A 21,359-nucleotide genomic window follows, 5' to 3' on the forward strand; every position below is an offset into this window, starting at 1 on the left:
GGCCAGAATTTATGGGGCACAACTGTGCAAGCAGTGCACACAGACCTTCATAAGTATGAGCTCACCGCGGTCTCTCAATACACACTCTTATTGACCATTTAGAGAATTTGTCCTGGTTCTCAGGATTGCCCAGTGGTGGAGCCAGCTCTGTGGCTTCTAAGCCCCCATCCTTAACACATCTGCCTCTAAGCACCTCCCCTATATGGAACATCTTTATGTTGTTATCTGATGAGTGAATTTCCCCATTACTGGGCTGCCCGTCGTAGAGGTCAGGGACTGAGTCTTTTCATTCTCAACACCCCAGAGTGGAGTCATACATTAACACAGGAATAAGTCAATGCTTAAATCACTTATGGTCAAAAATCACACTTGGGAATTTTATTAGTTAACAATTACCAGCAGTGTAGCAGCTTGAAACAACACAGGGTTATTATCTTACGGTTCTGGAAGTCAAAAGTTCTAAGTGGGTCTCACTGGGCTAACATCAAGGTGACAGCAGAGCTGAATTCTTTTTGGATGCTCTAGGATGGAACGCATTAATTTGTGTTTCCAGCTTCTAGAAGCCACCTGAGTTCCTTGGTTTGTGGTCCCTATTTTTCCATCTTCAAAGCCAGCAACATTCGGCCAAATCCTTCTCACACAGTCATCTCTGGTTCTCTCTTCTGATTCCCTTTCACTTTTAAGGACCCTGTGGTTGCATTGGGCTCACTCAGATAATCCAGGAAAAAAATCTGCAAATTTGATTGTCCTCCGGCCATGTAACTAACATATTCACAGGTTCTGGGGATTAAAATGACACATCCTTGAGGGGGGCATTTACCTGCTTACCACAGAAATCCCTTAAATTACACACAAATGCAGGATACTGAGAAACAGCTTAGGATAGTAGTTCAAAGTATGGATTCTGGAGCAAGATCGTTTGCCTTCAAATCCTAGCTCTGCCACTTGAGCTGTATTACCTTAAGCAAGTAACTTATCTTCCCTGTGCCTCAGTTTTACCATCTGTAAAATGGGGATGATGACAGTAGCACTTACTAATAGTAAACACTTAGAATGATGCCCAGCACTTAGGAGGCACTATATGTATCACTAAATATGTGCAATTTTATGGGCCATCCAGCATTGGAATAAGATAGTAGTGTCTAGCTGACCCTCGGACAAAATGGTCAGCTTGACCTTCACCCAGCTCAGAGGTTCCTCAGAAATGGGGAGTAACCCAGGTGTCTTGCTTTACTTACACTCTTGGAGTGGGAAACCGTTTGTACTATTCATGCTGTTTATTCTTTTTAATATTTTGCCAAGTGAGTGACTGAATTGCTAAAAAATCAGCAGTTGATTGGATGTGACTTCACTGTATATGCTGAATGAATGAGTGAACGGATGGACGGACAGATGGGTGGGTGGCTCTGCCTTCCCGGGGGACGGGTCCCCACTACACATCCCCCTGCACTGTCCTCTGGTTTGCGTGCTCCGAGGAGGCAGCCGCGGAGAGGGTGAGAAAAGCGCCTCTGGTTCTGGCATCTGATGCACATTTGCACTTCCCGCAGGAGTGAACGTTTGCTCAGGACCATGGAGAGCAGCTCCAGCAGCCCTCAGCTCACCCAGTCAGAGCCCCTGGAGGCTTTTCCACAGAGGAACCTGGAGCCAGGTGACATTGCCGTGCTGGTTCTGTACTTCCTCTTTGTCCTGGCTGTGGGACTATGGGTAAGCCAGGCCAGGGAAGGCGGGGGAAGAAACTCGCCTAAGGTCATCAAGTAATCCAAACTTGACACTTGTAAAAACGGACCGAGTGTGGATCATAAATCAGGTGTTGTCTTAGGCACTTGCAAATTTGTGTTACCCCATGTACTTTGCACAGATGTCTATGAAGAAGACACTACTACTGTACCCATTTTATAGGCAAGGAAACTGAGGCTCAAAAATGTAAGCTCCTAGGGGCGCCTGGGTGGCTCAGTCATTAAGCGTCTGCCTTCGGCTCAGGTCATGATCCCAGGGTCCTGGAATCGAGCCCCACATTGGGCTCCCTGCTCGGTGGGAAGCCTGCTTCTCCCTCTCCCACTCCCCCTGCTTGTGTTCCCTCTCTCGCTGTGTCTCTCTCTGTCAAGTAGACAAAAAAATCTTTAAAAAAAAATGTAAGCTCCTTGTATGTTAGTTAACAGAGCTGGAGTTAGAAGCCAATATTTCCTTCACTTTGAAAGTCATGTTCTCTTTTCTTTTTTAAAGGAAGGTTTGTTTTTTGTTTTGTTTTGTTTTTTTAAAGGCAATACAGCCTCATGGTTCAAAAATAAAAGCAACTTAAAATGACATACAGTGAAAAGTCTCACTACTACACTTCCCTTCACAGGTAACTACTGTTGTTAACTTGTTCGCACGTTAGTTTGAGTTTCCTTATGGAAATCCAAGCAAATATTATTGTGTGTATTTACCTCTTTCTTAAATGGGAAATTGCTTATTCTACACATTTTTTAAAAAGATTTTATTATCTGACAGAGAGAGATACAGCGAGAGAGGGAACACAAGCAGAGGGAGGGGGAGAGGGAGAACCAGGCTTCCTGCAGAGCCGGGAGCCCGATGTGGGGCTCGATCCCAGGACCCTGGGATCATGACCCGAGCCGAAGGCAGATGTTTAACGACTGAGCCACCCAGGTGCCCTACATGTTGTTTCTTCACCTTGCTATTTTTCACCTATCATAGTCTCTTGGCTATTTTTTCATATCAGTACATAGATGCTTCCTTGCCTTAAAAGTTGCACAGGATTCCATGAGATGATCGTACCGTGATTTATTTAGCCTGTTTTCTTCTGAGGGTCATTTGGATTGCTTCCTGTCTCTTACTGTCACAAACTATGTTGCAGTCAACAAATCAACAAATCTTATACACTCATTATTTTGGATGTGTGCAACTATAATGTAGGATAAATTCCTACAACGTATGAGGTTGTCAGACTGAAGGATGTAGGAGTCTGTAATCATTGAGACCTGGGTCTGAATTCCCGGCCTTTCTGCTCTCTAGAAATATGGCACAAGATAAGTAACTTTGCTTCCAAGCCTCAGGGTCTTCATCTGTTAGGTTGTGGTCTAATGACACCAACTTCATAGAGGTTGGTAGGGAATAACATGAGATGAGCTCTAGAAGCTTAGCATGGTGTCTACCAGCTCTGTTACTGTGATGCTATGCTGCACTCGTTCTCAGGAAATGGTACCCATCATGAGCTCTCCTACATAAGCCCTGGGTTGAAAACTCAAATACGTAGGTGAGCCGTACATATGCGAAGCAGGGTGTGGCAGGAGTTGTATTGACCCGAAGAATTTGTCTCCTCTAAAGCATTCAAATTAAAATCCTCTTAAACCATGGGTTTAAAAAACAAAACAAAACAAAAAACCCTAAACGATATTTGATGTCCAGATCTGGCCTGCTGGACTCTAGTGGTTGGTAATCTATGGCTCAGGAGCTCTGGGATGCCTCTGATTGTTACCTGCCCTCTTCTTTGTTTCAGTCCACAGTGAAGACCAAGAGAGACACAGTGAAAGGCTACTTCCTAGCTGGAGGGGACATGGTGTGGTGGCCAGTAAGTGATCTTTGATTCAATTAAAGTCACTTCTCAAAGATTCTTCGAGGGCTGATGTTCTGTTTAGCGTTGGGTCTCGCAGGACTCCGGTTGTATGTAGTGTGAAAGTCACAGTCTAGAGAAGGCTTAGCTCCAATGCAAATGTGTTTGAGCAAAAAAGATTCATCAGCTCACCCAAGGGAAAAATCTAGTTAGGCTGGTTTTAGGGATGGCTGAGGGCAAGGGCTCAAGTGTTGTCACTAGGACCTGTTTTCCCTCCCTCCCCTCATCCCTTCTTTCCTTCTTTCCTTCCTTCCATCTGTCCATATCAACTTTTCTTCTTCTGGATAGACACTATTCCCAAACAGGGCCAACTTCATGGCAACAAGATGGCAGACACTGCTCCGGACTTTTCATCTTCTTAAGTTCAGTCCCGTATGGGAAGAGCACCTGCCTCCATGGCAGTATCCCCGGAAAATATTTTATCTCTGATTGTGTCCCATGCCCACCTCTGTGCCAGTCTCTGCCAATCCTCCTGATTACATAAAATAAAAATTCACAGTTTAGTACTAATATATCTCTATCAACCTTCCATCACTGGCTAATCTCTATGTTTAGCCAAGAGAATGCCGGCCTCAGTGATCGAAACTAGCTAGGATTTAGTAACAGAGATTGTGTCCCAGTTCCAGATTTGCAGGAGAGAAAATGTAATTGATCCAGCTTGGGCCAGGTGCCCAGGGCTGTCTGGTCCAATCAGTTGAGACCAGGGATTGGGATCACTGAATATAAGCTTGGCCACTTAGTGTTCTACCAGGAGGGTTATCTACATGCTAAATTAGAAGCAGAACTGGAATAGAACACAGGCTTCCTGATTCTCATCATGAAGCACCTTCCACAATACCCGTCATCCTTTTCCCTGGGGTGCTGCATACAGTTGTTCATGTTGTGCACTGCACAACCCTATGGCGCACAATTCACATTTTAGCCATCATAAATATACATGTTTATTATGCTAATTTTTGATGGTTGGAAGTAAAAGAGTCTTGGGGAAGAAGAATCTTTTTCTAATTTGGAAAAAAAAGGTGTCAGATAGGCTAGGGATGGCCCTGCCTTCTCTACTTCTCCTTCTATCTTGGTCCCTCTGGAGCATGGGAAGAACTGAGGGTGGGGAGAAGGTACCATAGACCATCGCTCCAAGATCGGACTTGTCCATCTCCTAACAGGTGGGCGCATCCTTGTTTGCCAGCAACGTGGGAAGTGGACATTTTGTTGGCCTGGCAGGGTCAGGCGCTGCTGCAGGCCTTTCTGTCACTGCTTATGAATTAAATGTAAGTATTTTACCAGGGCGGGTACAGCTCACCCTTTGCCTACTAGGTAGATCCTGGGGGACAGTGTGAATGCCCCATACTTTCATTTATTTATTTTTGTTAAAGATTTTATTTATTTATTTTAGAGAGAGAGAGCAAGAGAGGGAGCGTGAGTGGTGGAAGGGGTGGAGGGAGAGAATCCCAAGCAGTCTCCATGGCTGAGCACAGAGCCCGGGGCGGGGCCAATTCCCTGACCCTGAGATCCTGACCTGAGCTGAAACCAAGAATCGGACGCTCAACTCACCAGGCCACCCAGGCGCCCCTACCCCGTACTTTTTAAAAATAGAGTTGTACTTCATGAGAAAACAAACAAGCACCAAAGGCACCCCTGGTCAGCAAAAATCAGTTTGATCTGCAAGCTTCAGGCTTGTCTGGTTTTGCTTGATCCTGGGACCAGAAGGCCGGGACCCTAAAACACCAATGTGCAGGAGAAGAGGACTCAGAAGCTCTCCCTTGTGGATGCAGAAGATAGAAGGACCTGAAGGGTACCAGTCAGCCATCACAAAAATGTAGTTCTGTGGTTCAGTGGTTCTTAACCTTTCTGGCACCCCACAGACACCCCAGAGATGGGACACACTGTCCTGTGTAGCAGGGCTCGTGCAGGGCATGATGTTCATTGACCGGGCAGGCATGTACTCTTAGTAGTGAGTTTCGTCTTCACAGTGACTAACAATTTTTTTAAAAAACAAGCTTTATTTATTTATTTATTTATTTATTTATTTATTTATTTATTTTTAAGTCGTTTCCACACCCAGCGTGGGGCTCGAACTCACTACCCCGAGCTCGAGAGTGACTCGCTCCACCCACTGAGCCGGCCCCTTAGTGACTAACATTTTTAAAATGCTCATTCTGTGCTGCACACTGCAGTACACTACGCATATTACTGTATGATGGGGTTCACTTAAGGAGCCCATCCTGGCTCACGCCTGGATGAAGGGGGACGACGTGAGGTTTTGGGGGACATCGAATGAGGAGTCACGGGAAAGCTTCTATTTCCACGCTTCCCTCCTTCTTCCCCTTCTCCCATTATCAATGTGGGAATATGATAGCCTGGGGAGGATGAGGTACTGAACCCAAGACTGAGCCAGGCCAGGTGACCTCCAAGTGCGGAGGGAAATCCAAATCAGCACCTCGATGTAGGTGGGAGCTGAGTCCTGATTCTGTTTTCTCGGGCAGGGCCTGTTCTCTGTGTTGATGTTGGCCTGGATCTTCCTCCCCATCTACATAGCTGGGCAGGTGAGTTGGGGTGCTCTGGGATGCGGAGACCCTTGGGGAGGGTCACCCTCGAGTTCCCTCCCTCCCACCTGAGGACATCCGTTAGCCAGTCCCTGGGAGCTCCCTGCATGGTGAAGGATGCTGCCCAGGCGATACCGGGGAGCCCTGTCCTCAGCACCTCCCACCTCCTGACCCATGAGGAAGATGGGCACAGGCTTTCAGATGTTTCATGTTTCAGAAACATTTTTTTTCAGTGCCTCACACAGTGATAGATGGGTATATTCCCCTGCACAGAACCCCAATTCCTCCACACCCCACTCCTCTGCCCGTTTCCTCCTTCCTTCTTTTTTTTTTTTTTTAAGATTTTATTCATTTGAGAGAGAGAGCGAGCACAAGCAGGGGGAAGGGCAGAAGGAGAAGCAGGGTCGCCTTGGAGCAGGGAGCCCGACTCAAGACTCGATCCCAGGATGCTGGGATCATGACCTGAGCCGAAGGCAGATGTTTAACCCACTGAGCCCCCATTTTCTCCTCCCTTCTTAAGTCTATGATTAAGAAGACCATCAGTGCTGCTGAGTTTGGAGAGGACATGGGGAGGGGAGGGGAAGGGCCAGTGCCCTGAGGCCATTTGCCCCAAATTGGGTGGGTGGTGACCGCTCAGCTCTGGCCCCCAGGTCACCACGATGCCAGAATACCTAAGGAAGCGCTTTGGTGGCAACAGGATCCCTGTCATCCTGGCTGTGCTCTACCTGTTCATTTACATCTTCACCAAGATCTCGGTAAGGCGGGGACGCAGCCTGGCCACGTCCCTACAGCCTGGTGAGAAGATCGATTACAGCCATTAGTCGTGTGTCCTGCGCATGCATTTCCTACCCTTGGGCAGGCTTCAGGGAGCTTGGTAGATGGGAGGGGTGGGGAAGAGGGTAAGCATGGGGAGGAAGTTGGGAGAAAAGGTAGAGGGAAGGACACCTCTTTCCACTCCCGCTTTGGCAACATGTCAGGGTGGTGCAGGTCTCAGAACGGGACTCTTTGAGAGCCCTGCCAGGCCTTGGTGGGGGGCTGTTCTTTTCCTCCTGGGATCAGGCCGTCATCAGGTATTCATCAGGTGTGCTGAGGCCCATTGGGCCTGCCCCATCCTGGCCTTTGGTTGGATGGGCAGATCTCCAGAAAGAGGCCAAGAGCAGATGCACTGCAGCCTCCAGGCACGTGTGCTCAGCCAGCCTGACTCAACGCTGATGCTGTCTCCGCTTCCAGCTGGGGCTGGGGAGAGCTTGCCCCAAGTGGGGGGGTGGTGCAGAGAAATTGCATTCAATCCAAACAACAATAATGGACTCTACACCAGCTGCAGGCTTGAAAGACAGACGTTCGATGACAGCATCCTTTCAGAACTCTGCCTCTCAGTCTGGTGGGAAACTATAGATGTGGGGAAGCTTTCACAGGGGAAGTTATGACCGAGGATGATTACCAACTGGGGAGAGGGGGACTGGCATTCCAGATGGATGAGCAGGGCTTGTTAGGGAAGCAGGGAATGTGAAGGGAGTGAAGGAAATGAGGCCAAGGGGCGAGCAGACTGTGAAGCTTGGCATGCAATTCTAATGTATTTATGTAGACATTATCATGGGGGCCATGGGGGGGCACTGAAGAATTTTAATGAGCAGGAGAAGGATGTTTGATCATGACAGTATTTGATAAAGGTTGCAGTGTTGAGGGTGGAAGGTGGAAGCCCAAGAGTAGAAGCAAGACCACTGAGGAGGTTGTTGTATTAGCCCAGTGAATGGGTGTCACATGTAACTGCCCACAGGGCTGCAATTGGAGAACCCTGATCTGGGAAGAGGTGGCTGAAGAAAGGGGAGTAGAGAACTCTTCCATGTTTGCCAGAATCCAGGCCTAGCAGAGCCTGTGCTGAAAATGTCCCTCCTTTCATTCATCTGGCAACTTCCTGTCTCCCCAGGTGGACATGTATGCAGGCGCCATCTTTATCCAGCAGTCTCTGCACCTCGATCTCTACCTGGCCATAGTTGGGCTGTTGGCCATCACGGCTCTGTACACTGTTGCAGGTGTGTCTGAACAAGGGGTGATGCTTGAGAGACTGTGGCCCACCACCCCCCCAATCTTTTCCTGGCCCATGTTCTGATGTTCCCGTGTGTTAAAACCATTCATTATTACATCTCACTCCACAACCCCAGACAAGGTGATTTCTCTTAGCCATTGTCCAAAGGAAGAAGGTTTCCCAGTTAGAAGGAGGATTTAAAAATGCACCACAACTGCATCAAGCTATTTTCCATTTGTTTATTGAAGAACTATCAGTGCATATTTATTCACGTGCACTCTGTAAAGCTAGAGGGTAAGCGGCTCTAATTCTGGAGCTGAGGTCAGGCAGCCTCCTCTTTCCCCATCAGAGCTGCATTGTAGGAGAGAGACTGGCCTATAGTAGGACCCGGACAAGTATCTGGTTTGGAATATTTGCCTTTTTATTTTCATTCTGCTCCAGCTTCACCCTTGTCTGTCTCCTTTTGGTGTAATATAATCCCTTCTGCAAATATATCTGTATATTACCTAGTATGTGTGAGACATCATGCTAGGAATGGGGCAGAGCAGTAAACAAAACAGACAAAACCTTTACCCGAAGGGACTTTATATTCTAATGGGGAGACAGACAACGAACAAGGAAACGAAGATATTTCTTGGTATATCATGGTATATCAGGATATATTAGTATAATCTGATAAGTGTTCCGAAGGAAGTTTAAGCAGGGCAAGATGGGGAGTGATGGGATAAGGGAGTTTTGTTTTTTGTTTTTTTCCACATAGAATGTCCGGGGAAGGCCTTTGTAAAGTGATGCTTGAACCACATTTAAATGATATGAAGGCAGCTCTAAAGAGAAGTGCAGGGGAAGGGAAGTCCAGGCAGAGGGCATATGTAAGTAAAGACTCTTAGGATGAGAACATGCTGATTTGGGAAACAAAAGGGCGGTCACTGTGGCTGACGCTGAGCGAGCAAATGGTTGTTCGGGCCGCGTCCCGCTCAGCTCCAGGGGCCGTTCCCACAAGCCAGAGAGGGATGCACGCCTGGCACTGTGTGGCAGAGCAGCCCTAATGAGGGAGAAAGACCAGCCACCAGCGCCTCGCAGGGGACAAAATGTGCCTGGATTTTGTTCTAAGTGCCGTGGATCTCCACTGGAGGCTCTAAGCGGAAAAGCAACTAAATTGAACATATGCAAAGGCCCCCCAAAGGATCTCAGGGGGGTCAGCACTCATGGAAGCCCTGTGCCTGGAGCCCAGGGAAACAGAAGGGCTAGCGGCAATAGCCGGTTTATCTTTGTGTTTCCTTGTTTGGGGGTCTGTGTCCCCATTACACTGATCTCTCTGAGGACCGGGGACATGCTGTTTTGTTTGCCTCTCTTTCCCTACCACATAGAGCTTGGCAGGGCGCTCCCCAGAGATTCGGTGAACAATTGAATAAAACACTGAACCCAGTGCGTGGCGCATGATAAATGCTCATAATCGTCAGTATAGAAATAATGCTGGCTTTTAGTGGTGGGATCTCACCACGCTCAGGCCGGCTAATTGCAGCAGCGGGCTGGGGCCACAACAGACCCCGGGTCTCTCTCCACGTTTGTGACGGGGCCCTGTTCCCACTGGCAAGGAGGCAGAATCAGAGTAGAACACCACAGCTCTGTGCAGCGTTTTTTGTTTTTTTTAAGATTTTATTTATTTATTGTCAGCATAAGGCAGGGAGAGTAGCAGGCAGAGGGAGCAGGGAGCCTGATGCAGGACTCGATCCCAGGACCCTGGGATCATGACCTGAGCTGAAGGCAGGTGCTTAACCGACTGAACCACCCAGGTGCCCCTCTGTGCATGTTTTGTATTGCATACTGACTTTGCCCACTAGTAAACGTGCTCATATCAGAGAAGCATCTCTTTCCCCTTTGGGAAGAAGGAAGAGGGAGGTATGGTACAGAGAAGAGACTGGAAAGATCGCCCTGTCCAGATGTCGACAGACTTGCTGCCATTAATTATATGACTATGATCAGCTGGTCTCACCGGGCTCCGTCGAGAACAGGAGGTTGATGACATCTGGCACGGCTGTCTGGGGCAAGGTGGACTCACTCACTTGGGCAGCTGGTGGTTGGCATGGGCTCTCAGCTGAGCTTCCCCCCACCCCGTGTGAGCCATCACCCTCTGGGAGGCAAGCGTGGGCTATTTAAAGAAGCACAGTGGTCTCAGGACAACACGAGAGCAAGAGCAGAAGCTTCCGGGCCCTTGAGGCTTAGGCTTCGAGCTGCACAGTATCACTCCCACCATGTTCTGCTGGTCAAAGCAAGCCATCTGGCCAAGCTCCTCGTTAAGAGGTAGAGAAATCAGCTTCACCTCAACATGGAAGGAGCAGCAAAACCACAGTGCAATATGGGCATGTGCTCAGGAAGGCGGTACTTTGGCCATCTTTGCAAACAACACTAAGAAATCTCCTCAGGCAGGTTGAACTTGCAGGTTCTGTCTGCTCCCCAGGGTAACTCCTCTCCACCATGGTACCCGACTCTCACCTCGGTGCTTATGCCCACCCCTACCCCCAGGTGGCCTGGCTGCTGTGATCTACACGGATGCCCTGCAGACTCTGATCATGCTTATAGGAGCACTCATCCTGATGGGCTACAGTAAGTGGGGCCCCAGGGCCACTTGGGTGGATGACAACCCCTCTCTCAGTGACATCTGCTTTCATCACTGTGATCAGCAAGCCCAGGGTCAAAGCATACCACGGGGGCATTCCAGTCACGGGTGATTTGCTTGAGACATGGTTATTTTAGCTGGAAGAGAACTGGGCTTATGGAAACTTACTGTTTTGTTTTGTGTTTTTTTTAAGATTTATTTTAGAGGAAGGGGGAGGGGAGGGCAGAAGAAGAGAGAATCTCCAGCAGACCCCCTGCTGAGTGAGAAGCCCCATGTGGGGCTCCATCCCACGACCCCAAGATCATGACCTGAGCTGAAATCAAGAGTCAGCCTCTTAAGCGACTGAGCCACCCAGGTGCCCCTAAGTGGTATATACTTCTCTGTCATTTTACTTTGAACCTATCTATGTCTTTATAAACATAGATATGTGTTTATACAAACATACATATATTTCCTATTCTTTATATTTTAAGTGGGTTTCTTGTCGACATCATATAGTTGGGTCTTACTTTTTATCCAATCTGACGATTTCTATCTTGTCATTTGCATCTGTGGGTCAAGTACATTTATGTACTGATTGATAGGGATGGATTAAAATCTGCAATCCTGTCAGCTGTTGTCCATTTGTTCCAAGTGTCCTCTGGCTCCATTTTTCTTCTTTTAAAAAATTATTTTGGTGTTGGCCCTAAAGTCTACAATGTCCATCTCAGTCTTACTTCTAATATTATCCTACTGCATCATGTATCATTTAAGAAGCTTACAATATTCCACTCCCAAATGCTCCCTCCCGTCTTCTGTGTTATTGTTATCATACATTTACACATGTCCTAAACCCCGATACCCTGCTACAAGTTTTGCTTTACACAGTAGATTATCTTTTAGAGTGATTAAAAAGAAGAAAAAAAGCCTTAAAAAAATCTTTTGGGGCACCTGGGTGGCTCAGTTGGAAGAGCTTGAGACTCTTGATCTTGGGGTTGTGAGTTCAAGCCCCACATTGGGTGTGGACATTACTTTAAAAAAATCTTAAGGGTTGCTTGGGTGGCTCAGTCGGTTAAGTGTCTGCCTTTTGCTCAGGTTGTGATCCCAGGGTCCTGGGATCCAGCCCCGCATCAGGCTCCAGCCCCGCATCGGGCTCCTTGCTCATGGGGGAGCCTACTTCTCCCTCTCCCTCTGCCTGCTGCTCACCCTGCTTGTGCTCTCTCTCACTACCTCTTCTCTCTCTCTGCGTCAGATACATAAAAATCTTTAAAAAAGAGAAAAGAAACCAAATTGTTATTACAGGGGAGCCTGGCTGGCTCAGTTGGTGGAGTGTGTGACACTTGATCTCAGGGTTGTGAGTTCGAGCCCCATGTTGGGCATAGAGAGTACTTAAAAATAAATAAATAGTTATTAGACCTACTGCTAGGTCTTACTGTTTAATGGAGCAAATAACTACTAAGCCACAGTTTTTGTGTTTTGACAATTGCTGTCACTATATCCGGTTTCCTTTATAATCCTATGTATTTTGTATTATGCATTGTTATTAATATTCTGAGAAGCAATACACAATCACCACCAAAGGCATAAAAACAAGGCTGAGAACCTTTAAGGTGACTAACTTTCCTTGTTAGCGCTGCTCCAAGTAGGTTGTCACCCACCCAGCCATCGCCTGACCACTCGCCATGGATTGCTTTGAGTTTCTGACAAATTTGGGCTTCCTCTGCGTTTTAGGTTTTGCTGCAGTTGGTGGGATGGAAGGCCTGAAGGAGAAGTACTTCTTGGCGGTGGCGAGCAACCGGAGTGAGAACAATAACTGCGGGCTGCCCCGAAAAGATGCCTTCCATATTTTCCGAGACCCCCTGACTTCCGATCTCCCTTGGCCCGGGACCCTACTTGGAATGTCCATTCCGTCCCTCTGGTACTGGTGCACGGATCAGGTACAGGGCAGCTGATGAGGAAGCACCTCCGGGACGCTTCTTTGCTTGAGGGGCTGGAGACTGGGCTGGTTTCCTCCATCTCTTCTCTTGTTTGCTTCCCCCACCCCCGCCCGCCCCCGCAAGCTCGACTACACCTTCTTTCCTACTGCTCTACATTATTTTACTTCTTGAGCTTGCTCATGTAATGGCAAATCCAGGGCTACTAATATTTGCAAAGGGGAACTGTTTTTTGTTTGTTTTTAAAGATTGACTTAATTATTTTGAGAGAGAGACAGAGCAGGGCGAGGGGCAGAGGGAGACAATCTCAAGCAGACTGCTCAGCACAGAGCCCGATGCGGGGCTCGATCCCAGGACCCTGAGATTATGACCTGAGCTAAAGGCAGACACTTAACGACTGAGTCACCCAGGTGCCCGAGATGATACATTTTAAATGGAGTTTAAAATTGATTTCGGGTATCATTTACTCAACAAATATTCACTGGGTGCCCTCTGTGTACTAGACACTTGGAAATCATGAGTACACACATCAGACAGGGCTCTCTTCTCTCCTGGAGCTCACTTTCTTCTAGTGGGGGGGTAGACAGACAATAAGTAAATTATATGGAATATTTAAAAGTGATAAATGCAATTTTTTTTTAAAGCAGGGTAGGGAAAGAGGGGTTAAGAAGGTGGGAATGCAGTTTATTTACTTTTTAAAAAGATTTTATTTATTCCTTTGAGAGAGAGAGAGAGAGCACGAGCAGGGGGAGAGGCAGAGGCAGAGGGAGAAGCAGGCTCCCCATTGAGCAGGGAGCCCAACGCGGGGCTCGATTCCAGGACCCTGGGATCATGATCTGAGCCGAAGGCAGACACTTAACCAATGGAACCACACAGGCACCCCAGGGCTGATGGAAGTTTAAAGTAACCATCACGTAGTAGGGCAACTGAATTTATGCAGGTGACCGTGCCAAGAACAGAGCCCAGTTCCCCCCATGGGCCAGAGTTCCTCTATACCCGGGCAGTAGTGGGCACAATACGCATGCCCCTTTAAGGCGAGACCATCATTGGCAAATCTCCTTTCCCCCCACCAAGCAAATCTCAGGTAGGAGAGAGTTTGGGACACAGTATAAGATCTAGGCTAATAGCATGGGCTTTAAATGTCACAGGCCTAGAATCAAGTTCTGGGGGCATTGGAATACTAACATCTTGTTTCCTTGTTTCCTTACTAACAGTGTGGTTACTAATGGTTACAGAAGAGGGAAGCATGAGGAATTTGGCCATAATCCTTTGGTCACAGGGACAGTTAATAAACCATTAAAAACATTTACATTTTTGCGATGGTTTATGTTAGTGCTCTTGACACAGCTCACCACCAGCTGATACTTCTGAATTTATACAAATATTTCCTCGAGATGCCTCAAGCCCTTCTTAGCTGGAATTCCAGCATGCACCCTGTGAAAGCCACCTCCAACCCACCGGAGTTGTTCAGGAGCCTGGGGACTTAGTCACAGAGGACTCAGTCTCCTTCCAAATGCCAGGCAGGGCAAGAGGGCCTAGAAACCTAAGCCCACCTTGACCATGTGACTTTGGTCTTGATCACACGGTGTAGCCGCTGACCTGGGTTCTGCAGAGTCCCGAGACTACATTGCTTCACTGTGCTGGTCCTGCCCTAGGGAACGTAGAGCTTTGCTAGCTAATTTTAAGATTTTATTTATTTATTAGAGGGAGAGGGAGAGCTCACGGGCATGCGTGTGCAGGGGGAGATGCAGTGGGAGAGGGAGAGAGAATCTCAAGCAGACTCTGCACTCACCACAGAACCCCACACAGGGCTCGATCTCACAACCCTCAGATCATGACCTGAGCCGAAGTCAAGAGTTGGACGCTCAACTGACAGAGCCACCCAGGTTCCCTTAGGCTAATTTTAGAACAGGAGAAAGGCAAAACTAAGCATTTGTGATTCACTGACAGAGAATATTCCAGATCTTCCTGGGTTGAGACTAAAAAGATAAGTAACAACGGACAATCGTAATGGCACTTAAACGTTTACTGCTGCTGTGCTGTGGCCAGTCCCTGGTCTAACCATTCTACATGAATTAATTCCTTTTCATACCATCCCTCTGAACTGTGGTTCCGTTACTTGGGCCTGGGGGGTTGTCCTACAGGGGGATCCCCTTCCCCTCGGGCTTGTGGGTTTTCAAGGAACACAGATCTTTTCAGACATACTCAGCTGCTTCTTAAATTGATGTTTGTATTCTCCACTTCACGGGAATAAAAGCCAGAATCCTTTTTGGTCACAGTTTTGGATCTCTAGTAGAAAGGGCTTTGTTTTCCAAAGCTATAAATGCTTTCCTCTCAGCTTCCAGAGGGACGGGCTAGGATTAAACCCTGGGTGCCTCTTTGGGCACCTTACTGAAGCAGCCAGATGTATTCTATAGACCCTGATATCCTCACATTTTACTACCACATTCTAAAGTGTTCTAGAAGGCTGCCTGTGTGGCTTAGTCGGTTAAGCGTCTGCCTTCGGCTCGGGTCATGATCCCATGATCCCTGCACTGGGCTCCCTGCTCGGCTGAGAGCCTGCTTCTCCCTCTCTCTCTGCTGTTCTCCCTGCTTGTGCTCTCTCTCTGTCAAGTAAATAAATAAAATCTTTAAAAAATTAAAAAAAAATAAAGTATTCTAGAAAACCTCAGTAGGTATATATCTGGAGTTCTAAAAAATAACATAACAGTTAAACCAAATTCTATAAATTTTTTTAAAGATTTACTTACTGATTTGAGAGGGGGAGAGAGAGAGAGAGCATGAGGTGGGGAGGGGCAGGGAGAGAGGGAGAGAGAGAAACTCAAGCAGATTCCACACTGAGCAGGGAGCCCAACACAGGGCTCTATCTCACAACCCTGAGATCACGACCTGAGCCGAAACCAAGAGTCAGATGCTCAGCTGACTGCACCACCCAGGCGCTCCCATTAAACCAACCTCTAAACAAGGATGGCTAACTTCCCAGCTCTGGATTGAGGGCCTCCATGCTCCCCACCTTTTCCTCACATAAGCCAACCCTACATTTTAGAGTCTTTCGCTTTATGGCAACCAAACAAATATAATTTATGCCTGTCAGGGTACATTTGGTTGCAAGTGACCAAAAAAAAAAAAAAAAATTTCAAATTGAACTATCACAGAGAAAGGATGGGGGATGTAGTAGCTCATGGAATACAAACAGGAAGTTGAACGAACCTTCAGAAACTACTGGAACATATTCTGGTTTCCCCCTCCATCATCCATCTTTATCACCTATAATTTTGTTGCCTCCCACTGCAGACCAACAGGAAAGAAGCTGGAAACTCCCTAAGTCCTAGTCCAAAAATCCTGTAGAAGGGTCTAGCATGGGTCAGGTGCCTACCCCTGGATTAGGCAACTGTGCCCAAGATGATAGTGTAGCCATGTGGACAGGGCATGGGTTTCAAAAGAAGGAGCAGGACACTCTAGGAATAGACTACCCAATTAATGCCCACTGTCAAAAAAACTGGGAAGAATCCCAACTTTGTCCTGCTCATCATAGCAGTGGTAATGATTTGAGATTTCATTCCCTTTTTTTAAAAAATAATTTTTATTGTTATGTTAATCACCATACATTACATCATTAGTTTGTGATGTACTGTTCCATGATTCATTGTTTGGGCATAACACCCAGCACTGCACGCAGAATGTGCCCTCTTTAATACCCATCACCAGGTTAACCCATCCCCCCACCCCCCTGCCCTCTAGAACCCTCAGTTTGTTTTTCAGAGTCCATCGTCTCTCATGGTTCATCTCCCCCTCTGACTTAATCCCCTTCATTCTTCCCCTCCTGCTATCTTCTTCTTCTTCTTTTTTTTTTCTTAACATATATTGCATTATTTGTTTCAGAAGTACAGATCCGTGATTCATCAGTCTTGTACAATTCACAGTGCTCACCATAGCACATACCCTCCCCAATGCCTATCACCGAGCCACCCAATCCCTCCCACCGCCCACCACTCCAGTAACCCTGTTTGTTTCCTGAGATTAAGAATTCCTCATATCAGTGAGGTCATATGATACATGTCTTTCTCTGATTGACTTATTTCACTCAACATAACAACCTCCAGTTCTATCCACGTCGTTGCAAATGGCAAGATCTCATTCCTTTTGATGGCTGCATAATATTCCATTGCATATATATACACATCTTCTTTATCCATTCATCTGTCGTAGGACATCTTGGCTCTTTCCACAGTTTGGCTATTGTGGACATTGCTGCTATAAACATCGGGGTGCACGTACCCCTTCGGGTCCCTACATTTGTATCTTTGGGGTAAATACCCAGTAGTGCAATTGCTGGATCATATGGTAGCTCTATTTTCAACTGTTTGAGGAACCTCCATACTGTTTTCCAGAGAGGTTGCCCCAGCTTGCATTCCCACCAACAGTGTAGGAGGGTTCCCCTTTCTCCGCATCCCTGCCAACATCTGTCGTTTCCTGACTTGTTAATTTTAGCCATTCTGACTCGTGTGAGGTGATATCTCACTGAGGTTTTGATTTGGATTTCCCTGATGCCCAGCGATGTTGAGCACTTTTTCATGTGTCTGTTGGCCATTTGGATGTCTTCTTTGGAAAAATGTCTGTTCATGTCTTCTGCCCATTTCTTGATTGGATTATTTGTTCTTTGGGTGTTGAGTTTGATAAGTTCTTTATAGATTTTGGATACTAGCCCTTTATCTGATATGTCATTTGCAAATATTTTCTCCCATTCTGTCGGTTGTCTTTTGGTTTTGTGGACTGTTTCTTTTGCTATGCAAAAGCTTTTTATCTTGATGAAATCCCAATAGTTCATTTTTGCCCTGGCTTCCCTTGCTTTTGGCGATGTTTCTAGGAAGAAGTTGCTGTGGCTGAGGTGGAAGAGGTTGCTCCCTGTGTTCTCCTTTGGGATTTTGATGGACTCCTGTCTCACGTTTAGGTTTTTCAACCATTTGGAGTCTATTTTTGTGTGTGGTGTAAGGAAATGGTCCAGTTTCTTTCTTCTGCATGTGGCTGTCCAATTTTCCCAACACCATTTGTGGAAGAGACTGTCTTTTTTCCATCGGACATTCTTTCCTGCTTTGTCAAAGATGAGTTGACCATAGAGTTGAGGGTCCATTTCTGGGCTCTCGATTCTGTTCCATTGATCTATGCGTCTGTTTTTGTGCCAGTACCATACTGTCTTGATGATGACAGCTTTGTAATAGAGCTGGAAGTCCGGAATTGTGATGCCGCCAGCTTTGCTTTTCTTTGTCAACATTCCTCTGCTTATTCGGGGTCTCTTCTGGTTCCATACAAATTTTAGGATTATTTGTTCCATTTCTTTGAAAAAGGTGGATGGTATTTTGATGGGGATTGCATTGAATGTGTAGATTGCTTTAGGTAGCACTGACATCTTCACAATGTTTGTTCTTCCAATCCATGAGCATGGAACGTTTTTCCATTTCTTTGTGTTTTCTTCAATTTCTTTCATGAGTATTTTATAGTTTTCTGAGTACAGATCCTTTGCCTCTTTGGTTAAATTTATTCCTAGATATCTTATGGTTTTGGGTGCAATTGTAAATGGGATCGACTCCTTGATTTGTCTCTCTTCTGTCTTGTTGTTGGTGTATAGGAATGCCACTGATTTCTGTGCATTGATTTTATATCCTGCTACTTGACTGAATTCCTGTATGAGTTCTAGCAGTTTTGGGGTGGAGTCTTTTGGGTTTTTCACATACAGTATCATATCATCTGCAAAGAGTGAGAGTTTGACTTCTTCTTTGCCGATTTGGATGCCTTTGATTTCTTTTTGTTGTCTGATGGCTGTGGCTAGGACTTCTAATACAATGTTGAATAGCAGTGGTGATAGTGGACATCCCTGCTGCGTTCCTGACCTTAGGGGAAAAGCTCTCAGCTTTTCCCCATTGAGAATGATATTCGCTGTAGGTTTTTCTTTTTCTTTTTTTTTTTTAAAGATTTATTTATTTATTTGAGAGAGAGAATGAGATAGAGAGAGAGAGCATGAAGAGGGGAGGGTAGAGGGAGAAGCAGACTCCCTGCTGAGCAGGGAGCCCGATGCAGGACTCGATCCCGGGACTCCAGGATCATGACCCGGGCCGAAGGCAGTCGCCTAACCAACTGAGCCACCCAGGCGCCCTCACTGTGGGTTTTTCATAGATGGCTTTTATGATCTTGAGGTATGTACCCTCTATCCCTATACTCTGAAGAGTTTTGATCAAGAAAGGATGCTGTACTTTGTCAAATGCTTTTTCTGCATCTATTGAGAGGATCATATGACTCTTGTTCTTTCTTTTGTTAATGTATTGTATCACGTTGATTGATTTGCGGATGTTGAACCAACCTTGCAGCCCAGGGATAATTCCCACTTGATCATGGTGAATAATCCTTTTAATGTACTGTTGGATCCTATTGGCTAGTATTTTGGTGAGAATTTTTGCATCCATGTTCATCAAGGATATTGGTCTATAATTCTCCTTTTTGATGGGGTCTTGGTCTGGTTTTGGGATCAAGGTAATGGTGGCCTCATAAAATGAGTTTGGAAGTTTTCCTTCCATTTCTATTTTTTGGAACAGTTTCAGGAGAATAAGTATTAATTCTTCTTTAAATGTTTGATAGAATTCCCCTGGGAAGCCATCTGGCCCTGGGATTTTTTTTGTTGGGAGATTTTTGATGACTGCTTCTATTTCCTTAGTGGTTATAGGTCTGTTCAGGTTTTCTCTTTCTTCCTGGTTCAGTTTTGGTAGTTGATACATCTCTAGGAATGCACCTATTTCTTCCAGGTTATCTAATTTGCTGGCATAGAGTTGCTCATAATATGTTCTTATAATTGTTTGTATTTCTTTGGTGTTGATTGTGATCTCTCCTCTTTCATTCATGATTTTGTGGATTTGGGTCATTTCTCTCTTCTTTTTAATAAGTCTGGCCAGCGGTTTATCAATGTTGTTAATTCTTTCAAAGAACCAGCTCCTAGTTTCGTTGATCTGTTCTACTGTTCTTTTGGTTTCTATTTCATTGATTTCTGCTCTGATCTTTATTATTTCTCTTCTCCTGCTGGGTTTAGGCTTGATTTGCTGTTCTTTCTCCAGGTCCTTTAGGTGTAGGGTTAGGTTGTGTATTTGAGACATTTCTTGTTTCTTGAGAAAGGCTTGTATTGCTATATACTTTCCTCTCAGGACTGCCTTTGCTGTATCCCAAAGATTTTTTTTTTTAAAGATTTTATTTATTTATTTATTTGAGAGAGAGACTGAGAGAGAGCATGAGAGGCAGGAGGGTCAGAGGGAGAAGCAGACTCCCTGCTGGGCAGGGAGCCCGATGTGGGACTCGATCCCGGGACTCCAGGATCATGACCTGAGCCGAAGGCAGTCGCTTAACCAACTGAGCCACCCAGGCGCCCCCCAAAGATTTTGAACAGTTGTGTTTTCATTTTCATTGGTTTCCATGAATTTTTTTAATTCTTCTTTAATTTCCTGGTTGACCCATTCATTCTTTAGTAGGATGCTTTTTAGCCTCCATGTATTTGAGTTCTTTCCGACTTTCCTCTTGTGATTGAGTTCTAGTTTCAAAGCATTGTGGTCTGAAAATATGCAGGGAATGATCCCAATCTTTTGGTACCGGTTGAGACCTGATTTGTGACCTAGGATGTGATCAATTCTGGAGAATGTTCCATGGGCACTAGAGAAGAATGTGTATTCTGTTGCTTTGGGATGGAATGTTCTGAATATGTCTGTAAAGTCCATTTGGTCCAGTGTTTCATTTAAAGTCTTTATTTCCTTGTTGATCTTTTGCTTAGATGGTCTGTCCATTTCAGTTAGGGGGGGGTGTTAAAGTCCCCCACTATTATTGTATTGTTGTCAATGTGTTTCTTTGCTTTTGTTATTAATTGCCTTATATAATTGGCTGCTCCATGTTAGGGGCATAGGTATTTACAATTGTTAGATCTTCTTGTTGGATAGACCCTTTAAGTAGGATATAGTGTCCTTCTTCATCTCTTATTACAGTCTTTGTTTTAAAATCTAATTTGTCTGATATAAGGATTGCCATCCCAGCTTTCTTTTGGTGTCCATTAGCATGGTCAATTGTTTTCCACCCCCTCACTTTCTTTTTTTTTTTTTAAAGATTTTATTTATTTATTTGAGAGAGAGAATGAGAGAGAGAGAGAGCATGAGAGGGGAGAGGGTCAGAGGGAGAAGCAGACTCCCCGCTGAGCAGGGAGCCCCATGTGGGACTTGATCCCGGGACTCCTGGATCATGACCTGAGCCGAAGGCAGTTGCTTAACCAACTGAGCTTCCCAGGCGCCCATCCACCCCCTCACTTTCAATCTGGGGCTGTCTTTGGGTCTAAAATGAGTCTCTTGCAGACAGCATATTGATGGGTCTTGTTTTTTAATCCAGTCTGATAGCCTGTGTCTTTTGATTGGGGCATTTAGCCCATTTACATTCAGAGTAACTATTGAAAGGTATGAATTTAGTGCCATTGTATTGCCTGTATATTGTCTGTGTTCCTTTCTGATCTCTGCTGCTTTTAGGCTCTCTTTTTGCTTAGAGGACCTCTTTCAATATTTCTTGTAGGGCTGGTTTCGTGTTTGCAAATTCCTTTAGTTTTTGTTTGCCCTGGAAGCTTTTTATCTCTCCTTCTATT

General features: G+C 45.9%; 1 protein-coding gene across 6 annotated transcripts in view; it reads left to right on the forward strand.

The window, feature by feature from the left end:
* Positions 1 to 1,569: 1,569 nt before the first annotated feature.
* SLC5A11 (solute carrier family 5 member 11) overlaps positions 1,570 to 21,359 on the forward strand; it is a 35,738-nt gene continuing 15,948 nt past the window's right edge. The window contains exons 1-8 of one of the 6 annotated variants that reach the window (XM_028090422.1): positions 1,570 to 1,704; positions 3,497 to 3,568; positions 4,771 to 4,875; positions 6,091 to 6,150; positions 6,801 to 6,905; positions 8,078 to 8,183; positions 10,700 to 10,780; positions 12,504 to 12,709. In XM_028090422.1, coding sequence (XP_027946223.1) covers positions 1,570 to 1,704; positions 3,497 to 3,568; positions 4,771 to 4,875; positions 6,091 to 6,150; positions 6,801 to 6,905; positions 8,078 to 8,183; positions 10,700 to 10,780; positions 12,504 to 12,709 — 870 coding nt within the window. Of the gene's footprint in view, positions 1,705 to 3,496; positions 3,569 to 4,770; positions 4,876 to 6,090; positions 6,151 to 6,800; positions 6,906 to 8,077; positions 8,184 to 10,699; positions 10,781 to 12,503; positions 12,710 to 21,359 lie in introns of those variants that run through there. The other 5 variants (XM_028090423.1, XM_028090424.1, XM_088017033.1 and 2 more) reach the window with 5 other exon arrangements.

Source organism: Eumetopias jubatus, unplaced genomic scaffold (assembly GCF_037043125.1).
Source record: "Eumetopias jubatus isolate StellerSeaLion01/CBP00866 unplaced genomic scaffold, mEumJub1_p1.0 scaffold_12, whole genome shotgun sequence".
In the NCBI taxonomy this organism is placed as follows: domain Eukaryota; kingdom Metazoa; phylum Chordata; class Mammalia; order Carnivora; family Otariidae; genus Eumetopias; species Eumetopias jubatus.